The 20,634-nt window shown below is 45.4% G+C and overlaps 1 protein-coding gene across 2 annotated transcripts in view; it reads left to right on the top strand.

The window, feature by feature from the left end:
• Nucleotides 1-20,634, top strand: part of nbeab (neurobeachin b) — a 137,282-nt gene that overhangs the window by 107,067 nt on the left and 9,581 nt on the right. For both annotated transcript variants that reach the window (XM_067245669.1, XM_067245670.1), the window contains 8 exons: nucleotides 4,014-4,131; nucleotides 4,243-4,345; nucleotides 4,440-4,555; nucleotides 7,021-7,133; nucleotides 12,221-12,361; nucleotides 13,259-13,378; nucleotides 15,925-16,077; nucleotides 17,681-17,848. In XM_067245669.1, the coding sequence (XP_067101770.1) occupies nucleotides 4,014-4,131; nucleotides 4,243-4,345; nucleotides 4,440-4,555; nucleotides 7,021-7,133; nucleotides 12,221-12,361; nucleotides 13,259-13,378; nucleotides 15,925-16,077; nucleotides 17,681-17,848 (1,032 nt within the window). The remainder of the gene's footprint in view (nucleotides 1-4,013; nucleotides 4,132-4,242; nucleotides 4,346-4,439; nucleotides 4,556-7,020; nucleotides 7,134-12,220; nucleotides 12,362-13,258; nucleotides 13,379-15,924; nucleotides 16,078-17,680; nucleotides 17,849-20,634) is intronic.

Genomic DNA, 20,634 nt, shown 5'->3' with positions numbered 1-20,634 from the left:
TAGTGTCATATGAGGGAAGATGAAATGCACACTTTGGCATTTGGGAATATATATATATCTTGAAGGGACCTAAAAAAAGATTAGTTAAACCAGCAGCTTGTTTTTTCTTTTTTTCCTATCTTTTTTTTTTCCTTCCTTTTTTTAACATGTTTTTGTGTCTACTTTTATTTTATAAACCGAAACAGTATAGTTCTCTAACTCCTATAATAATGAGGGTCAGTTTCAGATGATTTGTTCAGTATTTATATGACATCCCATCCACCCTTTGAAGTGTCTCAATATGGCATGTGCCCTATGCTTTCTACACACACTTCCATAGATTGAGATTAGAAATGTCAAGATATTGCTTGACACATGTTGACATCCCAAACAAGATTAGTTTCCTTTGTTTTGAAGTGGGGTCAAGAGGCTAGCGATGTTTTTGTCTAGCTATGAATTTAAAGAAGGATGCTGTGAATACACTTACGTGCTGAGCAGAAAGCAGAGGAACAGTCACACGATTTAATTAACTTCTAAAAACCATTGATAATGACAGTGTCACCTTATCTTTCAGAATAAAGTAGCCTCAGTAGGTAGTTATTCCATACAGTAGCTATACCCATAGTGAAGCTCCTTTGTTGCCTTCAGCCTCAACCTATATTTCCCTCCCAATCTACCATCTTAACCAGTGTCCTGTGCATGGGGCGCTGGTGGCAGACAGTGTATAGCAGCAGGAGACTCCATCCCTTCCTTCCTCACAAACAGACTGCTCCAACTCCCCACAGATGTTCTTCACTTTGCCTGGGGTCACTCTTTGGATACAGCATTCACAGTGTGTGCTGATCCTCCAAATTGCTGTGCGTGAAATCCGTCTCCTCTCTCCTGGGGGAGTAGTCATATCACTCAGAATGAGAGCAGTTTGCCTTTCATGGCCTCTTGCGCTGTTCCTTCCCTGTCCAGACAGTTGTGGGCTTTATACTAGAAGCCTATTAGACAAATCTGAAGAGAACACAGCAGAGGTGCTACAATAGCAGGTTGTCAGAATATTCCACACTCCCATATAAATATATCAGTCATGCTGGCTTGAGGCCTCAGCGAATCACATTATTGCTCCATTTCCCCCCTACAATTGACGTGGAAAGGGATTGCTTCAGGTTTCATATAGGGAGAGAATTTGCAGCAGGTTTGAGAGTAAACCTGTTTTTCTAGATGTATTATCATCCGTCACAGTACCAGGCCAGCACAGGGTTAAGTCTGTGCAGAAGTCAGGAATAATTAGAATCTCCTCGCTATGCATGAAACAGTTTCCGTTGGCTTTTTAGTGGGATGTGTTCCATTTGAGCATCTCCGCGTTATTGCATGTGAGGTTCAGCCTAAACACGGGTGTCACCTGTGCTTCTGCTCAGCTCATCAGTCACAATATTTCCCCTCTCTGATGTTGTGCAGGCACCATGCAGCCTGCCCTCTGTCAGATCAGTGGACGGAGAGGAGGGGGGGGGAAACAAGGATACAGAAGACAGAAACGTTAAATTGCATTAGGGCTATTATGTGGGCGAGTCTGAGTTGCCTCCCTCGCTTGTAGGGCCAGCGCATGCGTGCTCGGCTCTGAGGGCCTAATGAGCCTGTATGGAGAACCCTGTGTGGAAACAAAAGGCTGGGTCCCTCCTCCCTCCCTCCCTCCCCCCTCCACTCCCCCAGCCCCAAGCATGACAGACCAAGAGCAGAGCTGAGCAGAGCGCCGGTCCTTCCTGGTGGTTGATTAGATTGGGGCCGAAGTCTCCAGCTGGCAGGCCTGTCTGTGACTGGAGGCGGCCGTCCCCTGCGCTTGTCACTGCCTGACACCTCTGACAGGCAGGGGACAGCTTCAGCAGACAGGTTCATTAAATGGCATTTTTTTTACAGCTGGGCCTCTAAAAATGAGGGCTGGGCTTTGTCAAAGCCCCATCTACAGGGGCCTCAGCTTGTTGGTTTAAACCAAAGCTTTGTTGTTATGACACATTTTTTGATCTGGGCTGTTTGAAATCTGGGCTTTTTTCTCCACTTTAGCCCGTGTCTTTTGTTGAAGTCGGGCCCTTTGGCCTGTGATTTGTCATAGCAGCAACAATGTGAACCAGAGATAGGAACAGAACACAACCCTGGGTGACAAAGGATGTCGTCTACAGCACTCCTTGTTGAATAGGGTTTCATATACTAACAGAAATGTTTCTCTCAGGATCTCCTAGCATGGTACTGTATATTATAAACTATGAAACAAAAGTCAACAGCCCTTTCAGCACAGACAATCGGTTAAAAAGCTAGCGGGGACAGTATATGGGATGATTAGGTACCTATGTTTATTGTTTGCAGATTCATATCCCCCTCATCTGCCTCTGACTAGACCTGCACATTAAACTGGAACTGGATTCCATAGTGCTCACCACTGTTTGTCGACAATATTGAAACAAAGCTGGCGCGAGGATGTAACCCTGTGCCCCTGTGAGCTAGTCCTGGCTCCTCAGTGTCACAGCTCACCTCCACCGCTGGCTCCTCAGTATCACACCTCATCCCTGCGCCCACACCTCACCTCCACCTCTGGGCCCTCAATACCATACGTCAACCCCCCCCCCCCCCCCCCACTCTTCCCTCCCCTGGCCCCTCAGTACCACACCTCACCTCCCCCCCTTTCCATCCTCCTCTCCTCCTCCATTTCCCCGCTAGTCACTGCGGCCCTGGGCTCCTCTGGGCCTTACTGTCTCTATGACAACTGTTTGAGTAGGGGGGTGCTGAGGTGTCAAGCAGGAGCATTACGAGGAGAGAGCTGGAGATGCTGCACATCTAGCATCTCTACCTAATCCAGTTTTAATTGAGCTCCAGAGACTTTGATGTGACACAGAGGTCGCAGCGGCGCTATTCCAGGGAGAAATTAACGCAGCCCAGCTCGAGACACAGTCCTTCAGCCTGTCACCATTTTAAATGAGCATTAGCATCGAGCCTAACCTCACAGCCTAACATCTTACTCTCTAACCATCCCTCTCACTGTCCCTTCCTCCCTTGCTTCCTCACTCTACCTGGGTCTGCTCCTCCCTGCTCCACTCCTTTGTGTTTTGGCTGTATTTACACAAACACCCATAAACTGTCTATGCTAGGCTGCAGGTCTATGCAAGGCTGCAGGTCTATGCTAGTCTGTCTGCCTATGCTAGGCTGTACAGATATAATTTAAATGTCTATGATTCTGAGCTAAGGAAATGACAGTGCCATCCCTGAGTTGGACCATGGTGGTGAGGAGAGGAATCAATGGTGTTGGGGGGAGGGGGGGTGGAGGGAGGGAGGGAAGAAGGAAAGGTGTGGGGGGGAGGTGAAGAAGGGAGGGAGGGAAGGTGAGAGAGGTAGAGGGAGGGAGGGAAGTGTGTGAGGGAGGGAGGGAAGGAAGGAGGGAAGGAAGGAAGGAAGGTGAGAGAGGTAGAGGGCGGGAGGGAGGTGTGTGAGGGGATCATTCTCACCTGCCAAGTAGGCTCTCTTGATCTCCCTCTCAGGACCTGCTGTCCCAGGGGCCTGCACACCTCGAATAATCCCTTCTTTCCTCTCCTCCCACTTCCCTGCTTGTTCATCATCTCTCTCTCTCTTCTATTTTCATTGATTGCATATGTTATTGTGACCCAGGGGGCTGTTATTGTCCACATTATTTCACCCTGACTTGTGTAGCAGCCTGAACAAGGTGTGAAGAACACAGTGGTGTAGAGAGGTCTATATCATACTGGGATGGGATTGTCAGGTAGAATCTATAAAGACAAAAGAACCTCCACAGTGTTTCAATTTGATTGAATTGAAGAATTAGTGGTATAATATGTATTGTATTATGTTGCAATGTCATTGCGATTGTATATGATGTTATAATGAGCCCAAACTACATCACCAGCCTGTCCCAAACTACAACACCAGAATATCCCAAACTACAACACTAGCATGTCCCAAACTACAACACCAGCATGTCCCAAACTACAACACCCAGCCTGTTTTACCAAATGCACCCCTCGCTGTCTTTCCTTCCTCTGCAGGTGTTGGCGTACTCTGAGGGGCTTCATGGGAAATGGATGTTTAGTGAGATCCGGGCAGTGTTCTCCAGGCGCCACCTCCTGCAGAATACTGCTCTTGAGGTCTTCATGGCTAACAGAAGTAAGAAGTCCTTCCCACCAAACACACTTGCTGTTCCTTTTTTGATCTGTGCTTGTGCTCTGTGGTGTGTGTTTTCCAACGTGTGTTGTTCAATGTTATCCCATTCCACAGCCTCCGTCATGTTCAACTTCCCAGACCAAGCCACAGTGAAAAAGGTGGTCTACAGTCTTCCTCGGGTTGGGGTGGGCACCAGCTACGGCCTTCCACAGGCAAGGTGGGACGCAACTAAGCAGATTTACCTTTACCGCGCAACATTTAATTCCCTTTTCACAAGACCTCTTCATTTTTAATGCTCCATGGTTTTCCAGGCGGATTTCTCTGGCTACTCCACGCCAGCTCTTCAAGTCCTCCAATATGACGCAGCGCTGGCAGAGAAGAGAGATCTCCAACTTTGAATACCTAATGTTTCTCAACACCATTGCAGGTGAGCCACCCTAACCTCCCCCTGCTCATAGTCCTCCTTTACACTGCTCGATGCTAGCTCTTCTGTTTCTAGTGTGTGGTGCTGCATCATTAATGTTTCCCCTTCACCACAGGATTCTAAATAAGATGTTTACACCGTTGAGTTCACTCCTTGGTGTGAGTGGGTACACTTCACTGTTGATGTGAGTGAGAACTACATAATTTGAAGCAGAAGGCAGGGACTACCGATTTTCCTCGATAATTAGTGTGTGTGTGTGTGTGTGTGAGAGAGAGAGAGAGAGAGAGAGAGAGAGAGAGTGAGAGAGAGAGAGAGAGAGACAAAGTAAGTAAGTGTCTGTGAGTTTGTGTGTGTGTGTGTGTGTAGGTAAGAATTTTGTTGTTGACTCTCTGATCTGAACTGCAACTAGCAGGAAAGCAAGAGCGACTGCCACACTCCTCCACTCTCAGAGGTGTCATCCTTCCTTCGCTGCATACTCATGCATATTTATATTTAGCTTCTGCATGAGTTCGATACATTATTGTCAGATAATTAGATGTAAGGCAGACAGCAAAACATGCCGAAAATTCATTAAAACTCCCTGGTAATGACCTAGCTTGTCAGGGGTGTCAGAGTGGTGTGGGGAGGCAGACAGCATTGGGGTGGGTGCTGGGTGGGGGAAGGGTGTGTGAAAGTGAAGCCAGCACTCTTCTAATTAAACACTATTCCACTGTTATTAACATCCTGCCACCCCAGCCAGCCCAGTCTCAGCAATGGCAGCTCCCCCCTCTCCCCTATCCGGCTACTACCTCATGCCCACCCCCTCCCCCCCTCCCCATCAACCTGTTTTAATTATGCATCTACAGTAAGGACTTTGGCTATGTGCACATACTTTTTCATTGACTTAACTGTCAAGAGGACACTGGATCTAGATCCATTACCTCTGCTTAAGAGCTTCACTGTAGGGGTAAATAGCATAACTGGGGTCAAATAGAGTAGCGAGTAGGTAGTGACCTCTGAGACGTTTTGACACCCATTATCCACGATAGTCAATCTGTAGACAAAGCAAACTGTCTGATAATGAACCTTGTGATTTTACTATTTACATATTGAGTTGAAACCCAGCCTCCAAAATATGACTTTTGTCCCATGAAACATCTTCATCAAAGCTGCAGAGTAACTCTTATAGTATGCTACCAGCTTTAATCAAATCTGTTGTGGAAACTGTAAGTGCATAATCACCTGTGCCACTGTTGGACATAGTGTAAAGACAGTAAGGAGAACACACAAGGACAAACAGAGCAGGAGAAGCTTAATGGTTCAGAGGCCTGAACGCAGCTTAGGAATTGACATCCAGGCATAGACGGCTGCACTGTGTTTGACTGATGACCGTGTAAAGATGAGATACCGTTGTGTTTTCCTTTGTTGAACCTCTTGTGGTCAGGGCTCATCTTTCACACAGGCTGAGGGTGAGTGACACTTCACTGCTGCTAACAATGGAATGTGTTGAGCCACAGTGATCCATCTCCGATCTCTAACCCAAACAATCTCAAATCATACCAAACACCTTAGACTTTACTGGAAGTCATTTTATTTTAGGAGTATCGATTTTTTATATTGAATCCTGATGTTATTGATGTGTCCAACAGGGTTTGCTTACATGTTAAGTCACATACAATTATAGTTTTTGTGTTAATTGATTCATTTCCCTGCAAATTGTCAGTTTATGGGTTGCTAGTGTGTATATATGGTCTATAATCATCTCACACCCATAGCCTCTTTTTTTCTCATAGGGAAATTAGAGAGGGATTGTGGTCACTCGGTATGTTGAAGAGATCCTCTTGATTTTATTACAATTTTTCTCATGGCTGTATTTCCTGTGACAGATTCTGCCATCTGAATCCCATATTCCCAGTTCTGGAGGAAAAGGAAGAAAGAAAAGAGATTCACATCTGGCATCTCTCAGTAGAGCTGCATGTGGGCACAGTCATATATACTGACAGGATGTCTCCATGGTAACTGCTGTTGGTTGTCCAATCAGGAGAGCAGCCTAGCGGTGACACGTCAGGCGCTATCCGTGTCATGGCCTCAAGAAGAATCTACATCTCTCTAATTACATCCACACCACACAGCTTACAGTCACTTATGTTCTCCATGAACTTGAAAACCACCTCCATAGAACTTTTCCAACCCCCAGTCCTCACTGATGTATTCGTCAGCTGGGTGGAGGCAGGGAGAGAGAGCTGTACGCGGGCACGTTTTCACAGAGAGTCAGAGTGAGAACTCTATTAAAAGAGGTCGCCCTCTCAGACGCCCTCAGAGACAGGAAGTGGATTCTGATTGAGGGCTGGTGACTGGGAGCTTGTTGGAATGTTGCATGCTGGGACCCCAAAGTAACCTAAGCCTTGTGCGTGCCCCTCCGGAGCCCCCTCCTCCCTCTCTCCTCCCCCTACCTCTCACGCCGCTCTCTGTCTCATCTGTCTGTCTAGGGAGGACGTACAATGACCTGAACCAGTACCCCGTCTTTCCCTGGGTCCTCACCAACTATGAGTCGGAAGAGCTGGACCTCACCCTGCCAGGGAACTTCAGAGATCTCTCAAAGGTACTGCTTGATGCCACGCCCCCTGGGGTTACGGGAGGGGGAGAGAGGGTAGGGCCACTCGTCTCTGTCAGCAAGGCTGTTCCCTTGTCAGACGGTGAAATAAGGCCATATTCAATGAGACGTAATTCAGACATCATGTGTGGAGGCTGAGCTCGGAGGAACGTTGTTCTGGATGGGGCTGATAGTACAACACCATGAGGTGCACTGGAACAATAACTGTATAACTGTACATTTAAATAATTGTATTGCCTTTCTAACAGCAGCATTTTGCTCTCTGCGATTCATATTCATGTGATTTTGTAAACATGTAAGTTTGATGTTCCTAATCTATTATTACCTCAGCTTTTATGTTTAAGGATCATATAAAACTGCACACAATGTACCTTTAGATTGACAGCAGCTCTTTTGGGAACAAGGAATATTCATACAATATTATATATAATACAAAATAAATCAGGAATGAAGCACGCCCTCGAGTTGCCCATAAGCCTATAACTGGGTGTGTTAATGATGTCTAGTAAATGCTAACTTGAATGGTCCATTCCTTTTGGTGACTCTTGTTCAAATGATAATTCAGTAAACATCCTTTTTAAAGTTAAGCAGTAGAGGAACACTTATCAATCCTGCCATACAATACTGGAATTAAGACCATGGCACACTGTGCAGCACAGTTTGGGCTGTACGAGAATTGTGTTCTGTCTTCATAGGAAATAAAAACAGACTGCAGATCACTTTGCTGTACTTTAGCTTTGTTATTCCCCAAGCCCAGTCTCTCTTCCTCTCTTTTTTCTACCCAGAACATACATTGTATAAAAAAGACAGCAATACATTTTGACTATTAAAATTGTAGTGTGTTGTGAGCCTATGCACAGTTTTGAATTCAGACAAGCAAGACTACGGTTGCATATCTCCACTGTGTCACCTGCTGTTGTCTCCTGTCGCCCTGTGGCGGCCCCCGTCTGTGGAGATCCAGATGGGCCAGGAGAGTAGAGGGGGCTGGGGGGCCTGGGAGGAGAAAGAGGGCTGGGGAGCCATGGGCAGGCAGGAGGAGAGAGAGGGTTGGGGGGGACTGGGGGGACTGGGGGGACTGGGGGATGGCTGTGGATATCCGGAGGTGGGGGTGGGGGGCTGTGTGTGCAGCCCTCTAGCCTTGGGTAGACAGTTATGTATTGTAATGTATTCCTGTGACATCTTTCCGTGCTGTTTACAGGGCTTGGCTGCCTTCATTAGCATGAGTTCACAGGCCCATGTCTCCTGACACTTGTCCTTGGAACCCCGGGGCTCCTAGCTCCACAAGTTCATATATAGTACAGCAGGGAGGGACGATTCACCCCTGCCTCATCTCTCCGATCCTTCACCTTTCTTTTCAAGGCCCGTTTTGGCACAGATTCGGAGTTTGTTCGTTCTGTCTGAGCATGTGTGTGTGGTGCCTGTCTGTGTGCAAAGGGTACGTGGTAGGTATGCAGTAGGCCTCGATGTGTTTTCATCTAAGAGCCTTTAGAACTGGATTGTAATGCACCTGCTTCTCTATATGAAATTCTGACATGGAGTTTCTGTTGATCCTTCCTTTGAGCGTGGTCATTCAAATACCTCTCCATGTCAGGCATGAACCACATCATTAGTCAGTGTTCTCAGCTGCTGCTGAGAGCAGAGCTCCTCACGCTACTCCACGCTCTAGGGCTGTATGGGAAGGTGTGCTGCCTGCCAAACAGGATGTGGAGTCTAGTCAGCACAGGATGAAAGTCCCAAGTGGAAAAAATGTACTTGATTTCTAATTTAAATATGTTCAATGACAGCTAAATACACTTTTATTATATTTATATTTTTATACACAATTAAAATGTACAGATTTTGTAAGTTCACATTCTTATCGACAACTTAAATAGATGTAAGTATGTTTTGTACATAAGTACACTCTAAGTGTAATATTTTTACGCTTGGCATCCCACAGTTCCATGGTGGCGTGAGCAGTGAAACCAGTTGAGGTGTGAGAGACATAACTCCCACACCTCCACACCTGTGGCTACCGGAGTTACAGGTGTTCAGTCATCTGTGAAAAACACCGTAACACCCTGCCCTGCCTCTGGGCCATGCACTACATATTGTCATGGTAGATCCATTCATGTGGTGAAGTGTTTCATTGGAATCTAATGATTATTTATTTTTGATTGACATGTTACTGATGGGAAAGGTAAGCTTAACTCCGTCATAGCTGTTAACTGATGTAGTGGAAGCATATAATCACCAAAGAAGGTTAACTATCTAGCCCGGGTGCTGTTGTTATTCCACGCCTTCCGAATGTCTTTGACAGGAAATGATTAGATACGTCTCTGTCAAAACGCCTTTCCCGGGAGAAAGAGCAGAAGTGAGCAATGACAGTTGGCAAAATGATCCAAGACAGTTCTCTATACTATACAGTGCACTAAGTATCATATCCCACACTCTGGCTGAACCCCTTCCAGATATCCTCTCTGGCTGCATTCAAGGCAGTGTGCTGACAACCCAGTCCCCCCTCCCCTCCCACACTCACACACACACACACACGCACACAAACACACACACACACACTCCCCCTGAGTAAGGCTTCACCCCCTCGATCATCTTACCTTGCACATCATGGAGGAGCTTGATTACATTAGACGAGTGGTGTTGATTGGAGCTGTTGGTCAGTGCAAAGCGTCTGGAGATTACAGCCTTGGAAGCACCTTATGGGCACTTAAGTACTAGCACAAGCTTACCATGTAAACAGCTTTTTAATTCGCCAGAATCCTTAATGGGATACAAGCTTAGAAATTAGACACCCTTCTGTTTGACAGTAAATGTGTTTAACAGAGAAAATACATCAAATGTAAAATTTGATGTATTTGACATTTATGACTGCCAAGCAGAACCTCAGGAAACCCCAGAGAGTTATAGGCTAGTTATATAATCTGGAATAGGCTTCCATGAATGTTTGTGCTTGAACTCTCTGTGGAACAGCGTTATGCCAGACTTCAAGTTATTGTAGATGGGAGTACAGTCACCCTAGGGAAATACACAGAAACCATGTTTCTCCCAAACGCTCGCTCCCCCACTGAAGACTCCCTCTGGTCAACGGGCTGCATGTCTAACTTTGACTTTCACAAAATATTATCATGAAGCGTTTAAACAGCATACTGATCTGGTGTATTGATTGTGTCGCAGGCCAAGGATATAAACAGAAAATTGAAGGTACAGTATTGGAGGAGTTACATACTGTAATTACGAGTTTGGTGGTTTAGTATATACCTAAATTCGAAGTTTTCCTAGACATAAGAACTTAAGAGAGACAAGGTTGGCATGAGGAATGTAGTGCTTAATGAAAACATAATTTCTTATTTCTGGTGCTCAATACAGCGCTAGACGTACTGTTAGAATGGGCAATTACCACATTCAATAGTAACTTCAAAACCAGCCAACTCAAAATTTCCAGCGAGGCGGTTCTATTCTCCTACTCAGCATCATAGCTCAACTCATGCGGCCTGGATCAAGTCTGGGTCCACAAGGAATGTTTTTATAGTGTGTGAGACTTCCTGTGGCCTGTAGCCCAATCTGAACTAGCCCGAAATGTCACATGCCAGCCTATTATCACCTTGTAAATCTTTGAAGATTTCAATAAACTTCTCTTTCATTCTAACTAATCACGCTCATGCCATCAATGTGGATGACCGTTGCATTTTGAAAAGAAGGAACATTTTAAAAAGAGGGAAACACATGACAATTTGGTTGTGAGTCAAACGTGTGCCCTGCCTTGTAAAGCATGACAACACAAAATATGATGCGCGTGTTCATCATAGTTCAAATGACCAGAACAGTAAGTCTAAACTAAAGCTAAACAAAATATGTATCCCTTAAGAACTGTAGTTACAGTGTAATTTTAATGATTAGATGAATGTGCTTTCATTTTTATTCTTTGGTTTCTCAGCTATGCTTAGTCTAGTGTTTTGTGTGATAGATTTCCTATGACTGTTGTGGTAAATCCACACATGGTCGCCACACAGAGCAAGGCTTCCATTGATTAAATCACCACAGCACCCTCCCCTTGCTCTGCTCAGTGTGCTGGGTGTATTAATATTGACTGCAAGTATACCTCCAAGGCTTGTGTATTGGATTGGCTGATTGAAAAGGCAAATAAAGCATTTATACACCTCTAACTATATGTTTAACTGGGCAATTAGATACCACGATTAAATATGCTATGCAAGTTAAGATGTGTATTTTGCACAAACTAATTTGAATTTTTTGTGAGATTTCAGCAATATTTTATCCATGGTTACTTTTTGTTTACTTACTGTTACAATTTTGGAAGACAGAAATTTTAAAGGCCTGCAAGTATTTAATGTAGTAATTTAGTCATTGTTATCAAAGAAGGCCCAGGCCCCATTTGGACACGGTGTTGCCATGCCTTTCTCCCTCCTAATCTTATGGCAGGTCTAATTCATAGCTATCATAAAAGTAGACCATGGTTTAGAACTTGTTCACAGTGGAGACATGTGAACCATAAAAACAGTTTATGTTCCAGGTGGACAGGTTTATTATTTGTTTGTCTGGGTGTTTGCGTACCTTCACTGATTCCAGAAGTGAGACGGTACCTTTTAGAGTACTGTTTTTTCCTCATCATGTCCAACTGCTGAATAGGGGAGGGGTCTGCGAGTGCATTTGGGAGCTGCCTGGGGATTGAGCATAGTGTTTGTGGGTGTTGGGTGTTGGGTGTAAATCTTGTCAGGTAGGGGTTCCTTACTGCCAGAAATACAGCAGAGAGACATATCACTTTTGGAGGGTGCAGGAAAATCATGGTGTCAGACAGACAAATCCCAGACTAGACCCATCTGTCACCCTTGTTCTCACCCCTGGTTTCCCTCCTGGTCTCCCCTGTGGTCCCCCCCACGCCCCTCTCCTCCCTAGTCCCACTCCTGGTCTCCTCCTCCTGGTCTCCTTTCCTGATCTCCCCCTTGGTATTCCTGGTTTCTCTCCTGTACTCTATCCACACAACATGGGCCGTGCTTAATGATGAAATGATCATGTGGTCACAGTGTTCTTAACCTTGTATGCGTATGTTTCTCCTTCAGCCGATCGGAGCACTGAACCCCAAGCGTGCTGTGTTCTACGCAGAGCGCTATGAGACCTGGGTGGATGACCAGACTCCCCCCAACCACTACAGCTCTCACTACTCCACAGCCTCCTCCACACTGCAGTGGCTGCTCAGGATAGTGAGTGCAACCAAACGTTCTCAACCCTCTGTTACCACACAGTAAAACATGACCTCTCTGTTGTACGGCTCAGTTCATAACACCAGGTCCACATGTATTGGGGATATAAAAAAAAGAGGAAAATGCAGTCCCTGGCTTGTCATTTCTCAGTGTGCATTAGGCTGAGTGTCAGTTGTCAAACATTATGAGAGCTCCTGTGAGGTCTGTCAGCTGAGACTGAAGCTCACAGGATACTGCTCAACATCTCTATCTGATTGGCCTAAAGTTCCAGCTGAGAGGCTCTCACGGGCCATTTCACAGGCCAGTAAACTGGCATATGAACTAAATAAAGAGGCCTGGGTGATGATTTAGAGGCCAACCTGACAGGTCTATGTTTCAGACAGCCATAGAGCACAGGAAGACATGTCCATCAAAGCTGGAGACACTCAAACACAGACCCATACTCTCCTGCGGCTCAGACCGTCTGACGTCTGAGGCAGCTTGGGGTTCCTCCCCCTCGTTAGCTGCATAAGCGGATGAATCCCCTGAAGTTCCCCTGACAGCAGACTGGCCTGTGCTGGACTCCTCCCCAGAATACCTCTTCCTCTCTGAGTGATGTGTCCTCGCCTGTCCACCATGACACTGCCATCTCAGATGGAAATCAGAAAGGATCCGCCTGTTAGCAGATCTAGGAGAACAGTGATGAGTTCTTCCTCAGGGTGGGAACAGTAGAGTAGTGAGGCTTAGGTAGGACATAACCTCTGTCCATAGCCAAGACTGTGTTTCCGGTAGTTTGCTTGAGTAGAGTTTTAGAGTTTTAATTTACCAACACATGATTCAACTCAGTGTCTTTACATAAGAGAGAATTAGCACTGATGTAATCTCTGATCTATGTTTGATGTTTGTGTTCTCTCCAAGGAACCCTACACCACCTTCTTTCTCAACACCAACCACAACAAGTTTGACCACCCGGAACGCACCTTCTCTGACATCAAGCGGTCCTGGAGGAACTGCCAGAGAGACACTTCTGACGTAAAGGTGATGGGAATATGAGCAAGCAATACACTTATCATAATAATTATCTTTTCTCCCCATGGTCTAATGTGATGGCATCTGTAGGGAATCTATTCAGTTCACAAATCTTCCCCTTTCATCTGGATCGCATTTACTTCACTTTTGTTAACCCAGAGGAAATGTCAGTATGTATGCCATGAATTCAAAATGGCATATTCAAATTGGATAGAATATAGACAGATAGTACACAAGAATAGTTTAAACACTAAATCAAATACATATTTGATTTACCCTGATAAGAAAGTAAAATATTTTTGGGTGAGGTAGAGGGGAAAAAAGACAGAGTAAGAGAGAGAGCAATGCAGAAGGTGAACAATGTTGCGGTAGGAGGAGAAAGCTTTGGCTCCACAGAGACCCACAGAGCAGTCAGAGAAAAAGCTGAACCCTGTGATTCTGTTCCATTCTGCCCAGTGCATAACACACAGCAGGAATATGCACTGACCTCAAAGTGTCATATATTTCTAGCACACCCCACTTTGGGTTAGTGTTGCCCCGGGCAATTAATAAACCATTAATGACAAAAGCTATTTAAAATCATTCTTTTATGTACGGACAGGGCTTTTACTTGCCATGGCCTAGGGAGAGCAGCCAACAATCTATGTAAAGTAGATTCAGAGACAGCAGCATGCCAGGGAACAGGAAAATAGTCAAACACCACCCTGTTAACAAATATAGGCTACTTTAAACCACTTGTAAGTCTGCATGCATTTGTTTTTACACATATATGATGGCTGAAGATCTATCAAACAGAACGAAAGGACACATGCTGTGTAAAACTGGGGGGACTGGAGCAACAGCTGTGTTTTATAATGGATTAGTGGGTAACATTATTTATATATATATATATTAGCGTACACCTAACAAAGGTCAATTGACACTTTGTCAGTACTGGTACAATAACTGGGACTTTGGTTATTTTTCTGGATTTTTTGGACGTGTGTGCGTGTGTTTTACGTGTGTGTGTGTGTTTTATGTGTGTGTGTGTGTTTTATGTGTGTGTGTGTGTGTTTTATGTGTGTGTGTGTGTTTTATGTGTGTGCGTGTGTGTGTGTGTTTTATGTGTGTGTGTGTTTTATGTGTGTGCGTGTTTATGTGTGTGTGCGTGTGTGTGTTTTATGTGTGTGTGTGTTTTGGGCAGGAAAACAAGAGACTGTCAGACTCTTTTCAGAGTAGTCAACAAACCAAGTAACCCCCCCAACAGTAAGCCCCCACCCAAACCCCCGCCACGTGCTGTTTGAGGGAATCCAGCAGCACTCTGCTGGTGACAGATTCTGACGATTGTGTCATTAAGGTGACACAGTGTAAAGCAATGGAGGCTTGTATGATTGACTTGTTAGCCCATTATGAGGCTGTTGCAGAATTAATGGCTGCCAAGGGAGGTGGGCTTGGAAACAGAGCTGCCAGTTTCACCGGCTTGGTGCTGAGTTACGACAGGGAAGTTTACAAACTAAAAAGGATTTTGAGAGAAAGAGAGACATACTATTCCCTCTCCCCTTGTCCCTGGCTGGGGGTGAAATGTGACCAACAGCAGACCACGGTTTATAGGATCTCTCCCTCCCATACCTCCTCCCTCTCTAAACCTGGTGATTTATTAGAGTTTAAAAGCTCTACTGGTTATGTACCCCACTGGCATGGTAAAAGTCTACGGCATCACATACACGACAAATACTGCATTCATAAAACAATCTCATATACAGACTAAAAGATGTAAAGGGGCCCCGTGCATCCCACAGACACGAGAACCTTTAAACGGTTCTCTATGGCTTTCTAATGAGGGCAGACAGAGATGTGGGAGCAGAGAAGCTGCATTCCTCATGTGCACATGCCCCAATGTACAGAGGCATCTCTCTCTCTCTCTCTCTCTCTTCCTCTCTCTGCTGCAGGGTAGGGTAAAGAGCAGTTATCTAGAGCGGAGAGAGTTGAACACAGGGCCTGGAAACAGGGACAGGGACCTGCATGGCTGCTGACTCCAAGCCTTGTGTGTCCACTCCCTACTGGCACTGGCATCAGGAATGTGTTTATAAGTGACAGGGAGTATGCAAGACACGTCGGGCTGTTAAAATCACAATTATGGCCGTGATCGATAACGGTTATTCTCTATGCAGCCCAGTGTTGGTTTAGCTCTTAGTTTGGACCGGGTCCTTGTTTAGGTCTAGGTGTTTGTTTTTCTCTCCCTGTCTGAGGTTTGAATCTCACCAGGGAAGACAGTGGGAGTTGCTGAGGTCACGGCCCCTATCAGCAGAGCCCTGAACACCAAGCATAAACACATTTAACACCCGACACACATCCTCACCTCCCCCTGGAACAACTGCTACAGCGAAGCCTGGTCTCATCCTGCTGTTGTGTGTGTTTGTCTTACATCTCCCCCTGAAGTCTCACTCACTCACACACACTGGGTACACACAGCCTCCTCTATCACTCACACACGCTAACGGAACATCATCTCTCTCTCTCTCTCTCTCTCTCTCTCTCTCTCTTCATCTCTCCCTTTTTTGTCATTTCTCCCACAGGAGCTCATTCCAGAGTTCTTCTACCTTCCAGAGATGTTTGTTAACAGTAATGGTTACCAGCTGGGCATGCGCGAGGACAAGACCATGGTGTGCGATGTAGATCTACCTTCCTGGTCTAAGAAACCAGAGGACTTTGTCAGGATTAACAGGATGGTAAGGATGGACGGTTTGGTGTTTGACCTGTTCTTTCATTGAGTGGTGACCCAGTAGACAGCTCTCCCTGTATTCCAAATGAGTCTTTTAGATTACATTAATTGTCAGTCAGCTTAGATCTCACACAGGCAGCCAGAAATCAGCAGCCTTGCTCTCTACCTGGCTTTAGCAGGCATATGGTGTCTGGCTGACTTAGTCATGAAGTATCTATTACACTACACTGCTAGATACTAACACAATCTACCACTGACCAGAGCACAGGGCCAGAATGTGTCTCTTCTAATGTTACCTAATGCTGACTCTATCAATCACGAGACGTCTGTGAGTGTGGCTGACTGTGGGACTGTTTGTGGGGATGTGTAAGGGGCTGTGCGTGTGTGTATGTTGGGCTGCATGTGGGGAATCGAAAGGAAAGTGGAGGTGTAAGTGGCATTGTGTAGGGCTGAGGACAGTGCTGTGCTGCAGTGTGTTGGGTACCGGACCAGAGGCAGGAGCTGGGGAGGAGACAGTACTAACGCTTGACCTTTTCAGCAGGAGTGACAGTGCTGGGTAGGAAGGGCGTCTCACCAAGGTGACCTTTCCCCAAGCTTTACTCACTCTGCCTGGTCAGCTCCCTACCACCCACACATACACACACACACATAGTTCTTATAACATTAAAATAGGGCTGTTTTTTATACTGTAGGTACTGTGCTGAGTTGATTAGAACACTCCCCATTTCTGTCCTACTTTGTTATTTTCCTCCCTCTAGCTTTTGATGTTGCATACTCTCTCTCTCTCCCTTTCTCTCCCCCTCCCTCTTCTTTCCTTCTCTTCCTCCCCCTCCCCCTCTCTCTCCTAGCCTCCCAGTTCCCATCTTTGCATGTGCATGTGCCACTTTCAATTGGAGTGACATGCCCTGTGGCTAGCAGGGCTTCTGTGTACTAGAGCTGCTTCAGTAGGAAATGGCTGCTGTTGTTCTCCGTGTGAGAGGGAGAGTGGAATCCCCTCAGTCTACACTGAACACCAGGGGACTGTAGTCATTAAAAAAGAATAACACCACAATAAAACGACTAATGTAGAATGAGAGTAAAATGGGTTTCCATAGGTATTCTATTATAATATTAAATGAGATTACGATAGTCTGAGGTCTTATCTACAAGCAGAGGAGACTCAGAGAAGAAATCCATATCCAATTAGCTACAAAATATCACACACACATTCACACACAAACACACACATACATACATACTTACATATCACACACACTTTACGGCAAATTGGTTCCCTTTAATATTGAACAGCTTCTTACATCTCCATGCAAAGATAGCTGGTCATTATTTTTAATAGAGAAATATGATATCTGATCATATTTTCCCCTAAGGCTTGTTCATGAGCACAGAAACTAGCGTCTGTCTTTGCATACTTTATTCTGGGGCCTCTGCCTCCAATAACATGAACTGCCCTGTACAGTGACGTAGTCTGTGATTACTGGATGTATTTAAAATGTCCAGTGTGCGCTGTGCTCGTTTTGCAGTAAAGTTTGTGTTGTTGTTACGTCCTCCTGTGTGTTGTGCGCTGCAGTGTGCCTCTCACCCCTAATTGCCCTGCTCTTCTCTGACAGGCCCTGGAAAGCGAGTTTGTGTCGTGTCAGCTGCATCAGTGGATTGACCTTATTTTGGGCTACAAGCAGAGAGGCCCCGAGGCAGCGCGTACCCTCAACGTCTTCCACCACCTGACATACGAGGGCTCCGTCAACCTCGACAGCATCACTGACCCCCTGCAGAGAGAGGTACGCAAAACACGCCACCCCCGTGCCGCCACGGGCGCCAAGCATGTCCCCATGCGTGACTTCCTGTCTGTGTTTCCCTCTGGAACAGAGAGGGTTCCACTCCTGCTCTGTAGGCAGCATTATCAAGCACTAGTCATTATGCAAACCTGTCCCACAAGGAACCGGCTTAACTACAGAGTCATTGAATTTACATTAAGATTAGTCTTTGAGTTTACCATTTGATAACAACCTCTGCAATTAACTCATCTCCAATGTACACTTAAGATATCTACTAATAATAATTATTGTTAAGGGACAAGGACAACTGACTCCTTAATACCATACTGTACTACCTCTCCTCTGTGGCCTCTTCTTCTCCATCAATGGACAGCCAGAAGAGTTCTTTGATGAATCACTAAGGGTCAGCTAGGGAACAGACAGGAAAAAAGATCCTCTCATTCTAAACACATTAATTGACTGACTGTGGTCTCCTTGGCTGATGTACTTGTGTATGGCTTAATTGCATAGAGGGAGAGGGAGACCAGAGAAGAAGGGGTAGAGAGAGAGAAGAGGGAAGATGAGGTGTAGAGAGAGAGAGAGAGAGAGAGAGAAAATGGGGAGAGAGAGAGATGAGGGGGACAGGGAGACTGCAGTAACAGCAGCTGGTATGCAGTGATGCTTTCCAGTGTGAGCTCCTCTCTCCCTGTGATATCCACCATCTGCTGTCTGCAAAACAAGTCATTTATATACTGTCACTTTTCGGGGCGCCTTTATTTATCAAGTGACCACTATGCAAATCACACCCAGACAGATTTTGGGGGGTCTAATTATCAAACAATATGGAGAAAGCTTTGTTTTTCATCATTTCTCTCAGAATTGTAGACAATGACAATGATTATTTTTCCCATTTCGTTCCGGGTTTTAGAGCTGTCTGGCTTCCTGTCTGCTGGGTGAGCTGACAGTGGACTTGTTCGTTTCAGGAACTAGCAGCTCATAGTAGCTAATTGTAACCAGTTAATGTTGTCTCCATTGTGGCATGTGCCTGTTTTATGCCTGGATTGGACATTAGTTGTGCTAATTGCAACTGATATGATGAGCATTAATTAATACATGCCTCGTTATGTTATATACATGTCTATACTGTACATTATACACACACATACATCCCCTCACACACACATTGTATATCAGGTGGGATTATATATATATATATATATATATATATATATATATATATATATATATATATATACTGGTATGTGTCAGAGGGGAAAAAGTGCAGTGTGTAGTAAGAATATCTGATCCACTTTTCTGTTCTGTTTAGTGCATAGTAAAAATAATTCCTGCTAGCCATTATGACCATGGAATAGAATGGGATGTTTGTGTTCATGGTACAGTGCCAAAATGTGTGTTTATGGATGCAGTACAGAGACTAATAAATTATGTTGTTGCTCCTTAAATAATACTGCTTTTTTGGCAACAGCAAAAGATTACTAGCTAAACAAGGGTTTAGGTGCGCCTCTTCCAATTATGCATCATATGGAGCAACGTGCAAATGTGGGTCTCCCTGTGCAGATTTTGCCATTGTGTATGGACATCGTCTACATGTCTGTCCAGTCCCTCCTCTAATGGAAAAGCTTCAGGGGGAGGGGGTGTCGGGGTGTATATTCATGCTCCCTGACTGATGAAACCACTCCTCTGTCATTAACCACCTCAGTAGCTGCATCAGAATGGATCTAGAGGTCAGGAGAGGAGATCCCTCTCCTACCTGTGTTGTCAGGCAGGCTACAGGACAGTGTTTGACAGGCGGGAGGCTGGGCTCCAGCAGAGGGCAGGGTGACAGCTCTACTGGGCGCGCTGCCGTAACAGCACACCAGGATGTTTATCCTGACAGCCTTCTCGTATGGAAAAACATGACAGCAGCCCCAGATACAGAGCCTGCTGTGTTGCTCTGATGTAAACAGACAAATGATGCATCAGTGAGGCTTTTCCCTTTCGGCTGCTGGCACTCTCAGTCCCCTGTTGACTGAGGACTTAGACAGAGAACGGTAGCTAGTTAGTCCATGTGGGGATGACGTGGTAATGACTGTGGTTTTGAAGCAGCTTTCACTCTGTATACTGCACAGTCACTACTGTTCATAAGGCTGATCCTGCAAAGTAGAACAATTACAAACTCACATCCAAAGCAAACATGAAATATGCAGAGAGTGTGATGATATCTATGTTGGAGATTGCAGACTATTGACACGCTGTACTGTTAAGGTTAGCGCATAGACCAAAGACCCTCAGGGCTATCGTTTGTAGTTATTAAGAGATTAGGTGCAACCAACCCATAGAGGCTTATCTCAAACTAATTGCTTGGCATTTCAAGAATTGCAAAGCCTTGCCTCTCAAAGAAGTTGGGACAACGCTCTAAGTATGTTTGCGAGAAATAAAATTGCTGCTTGAAGTTGTAATTCAGACCAATGGCTCTGTTTGCCTGTCCATCTGTCTACACACAGACATGTTTGCAGGGCTACCTTGTTGTTTTACTAGAGCACGGCCATTGCTGAAATGTCCAGGGAACTTAATATGTCACTAGGGCGGGAAACAGCCGACAGAAAGACAGACATGCCTACCTGTCTTCCTCTGCCTTGTGTCCAATGCAGGAGGAGTTGCCAGGACTGACTGACCCAAACACATGCTGTTAAAATGGATGTTTGGTGCTCACCCAAGCACAGCAGTTGTTGCTGGGAGGGAGATCAGCAGATGGCTTTGGCAATAAGTGTCACTTATCAGCCAAAAAGGAGGGCCTGAAGTGGCTTAAA

This window comes from Osmerus mordax, chromosome 11, assembly GCF_038355195.1.
Source record: "Osmerus mordax isolate fOsmMor3 chromosome 11, fOsmMor3.pri, whole genome shotgun sequence".
Lineage (NCBI taxonomy): Eukaryota > Metazoa > Chordata > Actinopteri > Osmeriformes > Osmeridae > Osmerus > Osmerus mordax.
The sequence above is the reverse complement of the archived record's forward strand: the minus strand, read 5'-3'. Positions and strand labels throughout refer to the sequence as shown.